The 6,941-nt window shown below is 39.4% G+C and overlaps 1 protein-coding gene across 1 annotated transcript; it reads right to left on the minus strand.

Moving 5' to 3' along the window:
* Positions 1–2,232: 2,232 nt before the first annotated feature.
* On the minus strand, positions 2,233–6,515 carry LOC123728157 (homeobox protein engrailed-1-B). Its single transcript, XM_045698876.1, has 2 exons — positions 5,717–6,515; positions 2,233–3,024 (listed from the first exon to the last, which is right to left on the minus strand). Exons 1-2 carry the CDS (start codon positions 6,216–6,218, stop codon positions 2,705–2,707), a joined length of 822 nt encoding a protein of 273 aa, XP_045554832.1. The 5' UTR covers positions 6,219–6,515; the 3' UTR covers positions 2,233–2,704.
* Positions 6,516–6,941: the final 426 nt, after the last annotated feature.

Consider the following 6,941-nt stretch of genomic DNA (forward strand, 5'->3'; position numbering starts at 1 on the left):
TCTGCTTTTCCTCTGACTAATAAAATGTCCAGTTCTTAGATCTTCTGCCTATTTTGACGGTCCTCCATACCGCCTGGGTGTTTAATCGAATCTTGTAAATGCCGAGAATAGTTTAATAAGTGAAACGATATCCATTCTGGAAAAATAGCTACCATGTGTTAAGATGTCCGGTGACGGTGGCAGGGAGATAGACATAAGGACAACCTAACTGTTGTTCGAAAAAGTACCCCAGTAACAGGAAATAAGAAAATATACATCAAATCTCTTTATCATAAGGCCAAGTTATGAGACAGTATCCTATACAATCACACAATACAGTGTGTGTGTGTGTGTGTGTGTGTGTGTGTGTGTGTGTGGTGTGTGTGTGTGTGTGTGTGTGTGTGTGTGTGTGTGTGTGTGTGTGTGTGTGTGTGTGTGTGTGTGTGTGTGTGTGTGTGTGTGTGTGTGTGAGAGAGAGAGAGAGTATAAGGGAGGGGGCGCTGACTTAACAAGAGCAGAATTGATGTTGTTTTGGCTGGAACGTCATCTTGATGGTTGCCATAATAAAATGTCTTTACCACAAGGCCAAGTTATGAGACAGTATCCTATACAATGCAATCACACAATACAGTGTGTGTGTGTGTGTGTGTGTGTGTGTGTGTGTGTGTGTGTGTGTGTGTGTGTGTGTGTGTGTGTGTGTGTGTGTGTGTGTGTGTGTGTGTGTGTGTGTGTGTGTGTTCATCCGTTGCGTATAGCTTTAGTTTTTTTTCTTAAGCATTTTAACTCAAATGGTGAATTCTTCAGATCACTATTCACTTCAGTGGAACTTAATCTGCTGTTACATGTATGTTTATCTCTAAAAGCGTTTAATACCTTTGTAGTCATGTAGTCAAGCCTTTAAGTTAAACAACCCTAAGCGTGTCGACTTTATTATCCTTATATATTTCATTAAGGAGACTGAAAGTTCTATTTAAAGCACAACATAGCCTGCACAGAGATGATGACGATCTGAATTGAGACACGCAGTTTCTTGGAGAAGACACCAACCACCATATACCAGTGGCAAAGTACTTAAGTAAAACTACTTTAAAGTACTACTCAAGTAGTTGTTTTTTTGTATCTCTGTACTTTACTTTACTATTTACATTTTTGACTACTTTTACTTTTACTTCACTACATTCCGAAAGAAAATAACGTACTTTTTACCCCATACATTTTCTTTGACACCCAAAAGTACATTTTCAATGCTTAGCAGGACAGGAAAACGGTCAAATTCACTCACTTATCAAGAGAGCATCCCTGGTCATCCCTACTGACTCTGATCTGGAGGACTCACTAAACATAAATGTTTCGTTTGTAAATGTGTTGGAGTGTGGCCCTTGCTATCCGTAAATTAAAGAAAAAAAGGAAAATTGTGCCGTCTGCTTTGCTTAATATAAGGAATTTGAAACGATTTATACTTTTACTTAAGTATATTTTAGCAATTACATGTACTTTTGTATAAAGGCATTTTGTATAAAGGCATCTTTTTTTAAAGCATTACAATTGGGTACTTTTTCCACCACTGCCATTTAGAAACTTCATCACCATGTCTTATACCATTCGGCTAAATGTAGACAAACAGTATATCCCAATGATAATTCCTGAGGTAATGCTTGTACTCATAGTAATACAATATTATTGAAGAAAGAACAACAATAATAGGCCTACTAAGCGTAATACTACTACTACTACTGTGTTCCCCCAATAAACTAATAATAAAAAAGCACTTCCATGAGTACACGGTGACCTTGACGGATATAGGCCTGCCTATAGGTTACATGGTTTCCGTGAGTGTGTAGGCTTTCAGGTAGGCTAGGCTACACATAGAGAGGCACGCCTGGACCTTCTGTCCTATTAACAAGCAGTGTTTGTATAGCAAATGGCATAGCTCGTGGGAAATATATGCATGTCAACATTATCTGAATTTACTCACTAAAAAAGTAGACGTAGTCTGTCACTGGTTCGTTGATGAAGAATGTCTTAGATATCAGAACACAATAAAAAAAAGGTAGGTTTGTTTTGCATTACAGGAAATAATAATGTCACTGAAGTTGTATATTTTTCCCGGAAGCTCAACAAAATACCCCATATTAGGTAATTGTCTCTTAGTACTTTATTTAAACGACATAGTGTTAGTCCTGTGCCTTAGTTTTAAACGATTCACAAACTACGCTTTTATGTATTGAATTTCAATGACGAATGAAGCTGTAGAACATTCTACATTTTTTATTTATTTCAGACTACATATTCTCTGAACATATTAAAATCTTTGGCTTGGCGCGTCGGTTCAAGAAACGCAGTCTGTAGAATTGTGAGAGATTGGGGAGAGAGGCGACAGAAATCACACAAAAATCTATGAGTCAGACACTTATACTAAAACAATGGCCAACAACATCATAAGAAAAAGACACGTTTAAATCTCCAGCAAGTAGGGATTGATACAGACATAACCTTACCTGAAATTAAATATATACAACGTCATATTGTTTTGGCTATATATAAACTTTAATAATGTTCGTATTTTATATAATTATGTCCATATACTGTATCATAAACAGAAATCGGTTTTAAATAGAATCTGTCCCAGTCAAATCGTATTTACCTCTTCCGTTTTCAGTTCACAAAAGAGTTCAAGCACTCTGCTTCAGTTCAGCGTCTATTTTGCCCTGCATGAGGTGGGAAATTACTCGCTATCATCCTTCTCCTCTTGGACCGTGGTTGTGGAATGGTTGTACAGTCCTTGGGCCATGAGTTGGAGAGCCAGGCCGTTCTTGTAGCCATTCCCCTTTTTGATTTTTGCCCTCTTATTCTGAAACCAAATTTTTATTTGGGATTCATTGAGATTCAGTTCTGTGGCCAGTGACTGTCTCCGTTGTTCTGTTATGTAGCGATTTGCCTGAAACTCGGACTTAAGTCTCTGCAGCTGTTCGGCCGTAAACGCGGTTCTGGGTCGCTTGTCTTCTTTCTCATTTTTCTTCTTTTTCAATTTCCGTGTCCTTGGGCCTGATGTAGAAACAACAGTGAAACGAACACGTAAATATCAGTTAGTCCTAGACCCAACAAACATTAATTTACACATTACTAAAACAATGGAGCATTTCAATGTAATAAATATTGTTCATGGCTAAATGTGTGTTTGCAGTCATTGCGACCATTTTAACCCAGGCGCAAGGTGCAAGGCTTAATGACGAACAGTTGTATTTACATCATTTATTCATTTGAATATTCATAATTTAAGAAATGCAGTAACACATATCTTCCAATTACATAATACAGAACCAAAAACATATAATCAACGTCAAAACAATAAAATGTAGGCCTAGCGGCGTGAAAGACCGTTATCCTCGATCGCGTGTCTATTTTACGCATATGTTTAGGCCTAGGCTATATGTGGTGTACGAATTTCATAGTTTCCTAAGACATATTGGGTAATATCAATAATAACAATATAATATCAAACTACATGCCTATACTTGCTAACAGACTATTGTTGATTTGCATGCCTTTTTTTTCTGTAGGCCTACCCTGCAGACCGGTGCAAGCACGAGAACACACAGTATGGTGTTAGTCCTCTTTAGCACAAGTAGACCTATGCCCCAGCTCAGCCACTATTCCTCCATCAGCTAACAAGCTCATTCCATCAGTGTGTGTAATAAAAACTCGGTGCCATAAACTGTAAGAGTAAACAAACTAAGGCAAACATATTTGGTTATTTACTATTTCACTAGGCTATGGTTAGACCTACATTGCAGTAGGTCTATCTAAAACGTCATTGCACTGGAACGTAAAGGCTACTGTTTTGCAAGTTGGTATTGAGATACTTGGCTATTCTATCCACAGCCATGTAGCGTGCACATAACTACATCTGAGAGGTTCATATTGTAGCATATACACGGTGCTAATATTGCGATGAAGTAGATACATGTATATAGCCTAATCGTTTATCTTTTTATGACACACTTTCTGCAAACGTGTTACCTAACAGCTATATAGACCTAGCACATAGCTAATATAGGCCTACTAGTCACCCAAAACGCAGACGACACAACAAAATGTAGGCTGTCATTTCAGAAAAAAAAACTCTCTCTATAGGCTAAAAAACACAACTAGGTCGTATATTGCAAAAACAAGCTGCGGATCCCAATTCAGTCAGTACATTGTAGCATACGGTTTAAATCATTTCGATACTGTATTGTGTGAAACTCAACTATATGCTTCTACTGCTCTCATAAACACAATATATTGTGCATAAACCTAGGCTATATAGACTTATACTTTTAAATTGGCGGGATATTTTTATTGGACATTTTCATCCGCGTTATGGACTGTAGCCCTACGCCATCTTTATTTCATAATTTGGAACAACATGGGTCAAAATAGCTTAACATGTAACGACAGGGGTCACGTTTACCTGCAGATATAGGCTACTTTCTGAATACCAACAGTATTAGGCCTACAATAGCAAGAACATACACAGGCCAGGGCCTACCAGACGAAAATATAATATAGGCTATTTGATTAGCTAAAACAATTATACAGTCTGACGGTTAAATCCATTTTCGTAAGCCTACATTGTTTTACCAGATATAATTCCCGAAAGATATCGAAACTAATAGGAGCCTAGTGTTTTTTTCTTCCGAGTCATATAGCCTAGGCCTAAATCGTACAGCTTAATCAGTCAATAAATCACTTTAGTCAATCGATATATGTTTTCTGAATTCTGAATCCCATGTCAAGTTCAGAAAGATTGTGGATAATAAACCCCCAAACATATTGACAAGGTAGTCTATACAAACCCCTGATTTACACCATAGAAAGTCAGCTATTGTAGTCTAATCGAAGGACATAATGGTTGAATGATGTAGATAATATAGACTAAACTATTTGATTAATCTATCCTTCTTTTTATTTGGTGCATATTTAGCAATTTTGGCGATTTGGAGACGGCCTAATAGTTAACAGTCAGAATAGGCAGGCATATGGTGTGAAGTAAAACAAGATAGTAAAACAAAACGACCACAGGTAAAGTGGACATTTCGGTGACCACTCCTTTCAAGTTTGTCTTGTCCATGCAAAACTTTTCAACGAGTTTTACATAAACAATGTGATAACATGGAGGACCAGTTTTCGGCAGTGCTTTGTTTTGAGGAGAATAATAAAAAATGAGGGAGGAGAATCAAATTGCAGACCAGTTGGTCTTCCTAACATGCTCTGCCAGGTCTTATTAACCGTTTTGCTTGAAATGCTCTCACAAAAAACAAAGTGGCAATTGTGTGTGTGTTTGTGTGTGTTATTGTTAGATTATGGAAAGTACTATAGGCATATGTCTAGTCTAGTCTACTATGATAATCCAGGCCTGTCATCATTTGTTGTTTTGGCTGTTGTTATTATTAGCTTTTGCATGGTATTTTTCTTCTTTTAGCCTATCGTGCGTAACGCTCACGAATTGAATTAATTGTACAAGGGAGCAAAGCGAGAGAGAAAGCGAGAGAAAGAGAGCGAGAGAGAGGGGGCGAGAGAGAGGGGGAGAGAGACAGAGACACACACAGAGAGAGAGAGAGGAGAGAGAGAGAGAGAGATGTTTACGATGTTCACATTGACCTATAGGCTAGGCCTACTCCTAACATAACCAAAATAACGGACTTTCACATTTCAGATGTGCGGGGGTAAAATTATTCGGAAACTAGCGCCATACCAGATGAGGGTCGATCCGAATATCTCGTGCAGTAAACCCACGCAGGCCATAACATCGGCGTAGATTCTTTAGCGGGTGGAGATCCTCCATTACTGGCATTCACAACCACTATTGACGCGGTGTCTCCATATCTCGTTGTGGTAGTCCCATTCCCTTCACCTTGTTTTGTCGAGTTCTGTTTCGAAGACGGCGAGGACGACGAGGAAGAAGTACTGTCACTACTGCAGTTGGAATCCTGGCAAAGGCTGCTCGCGTGAGATGGCCTGATTACCAGCGGGTTCACGTTTTCTCTGCCGGAGGTCTGCGCCCGCTCCCGACTCCCAAGCTCCTTCTTGCAGCCGAAGTCTGGTCGCAGAATATTGTCAATAAAAAAGTTTGTGGTTCTATGTACTTGCTGTGCTGCCTGGTGTGGCAAAATTGGAGGAGATGGTAGATTCGGGGAGAGGGACACGCTCTCTCCCTCAGTCGAATCACGGCTGTTTTGATCAATTCGCTCTTCCATAACTGGAACAATTTTGGCTGGAGCGCAAACTCTCCACGCCAAACTCCACTTGTTGCTCAATGCCGTATCCGAATAATAGCAAACAAAAAAAGACTGACTATATTATGAAGGAAACCTATATAAAATACTTTTGATAAATGTGACAATGTTCTACACTCTCGACATGTTGCCTACTAAAGCGATCCAAGTGTCACAATAGCCCTGCGCTACCACGACTGACTACACATCGCGCGCAGCAGCGTCGTCCCTAGCATTCTCTAATGTATGTCAGCGCGATCTTCCTAAACTCTCCTAAAACCCGTTATCCCTCTCACACACTGTTTTTTCACATCAACCGGAAGCACGTGAGTGCCAACACACGTGCAATAGACCAATCACTTGTGCAGATCCGCGCTGTCAGAAGTGACGACGTCCAATCGAATTTTACGAATCTCAGCAAATAAATAATAGATGGCTTTTAGGCACAAAACAAGGGGTCTCAGCGGTGCGCTCTTCTTTCATACCAAATTACTGTGTTCATCACCGATAGAGGAAAACCTGGTAGGGACATTGGGCTGGTACAGAAATATTATAGGCTTCCTATACATTTAGGCTACCAATGGTTCCCGTTAATTTGTCTATCGATTTGATTGCCATCCACTCTCCTACCACCGAAAGGTGATATGTGTATGCTCTTCTTAAGTCCTCTTCCTCCACATTTGGAAGGAACCGTAGCCTATACAA

Source organism: Salmo salar, chromosome 17, assembly GCF_965601325.2.
Source record: "Salmo salar chromosome 17, fSalSal1, whole genome shotgun sequence".
Taxonomy (NCBI): Eukaryota; Metazoa; Chordata; class Actinopteri; order Salmoniformes; family Salmonidae; genus Salmo; species Salmo salar.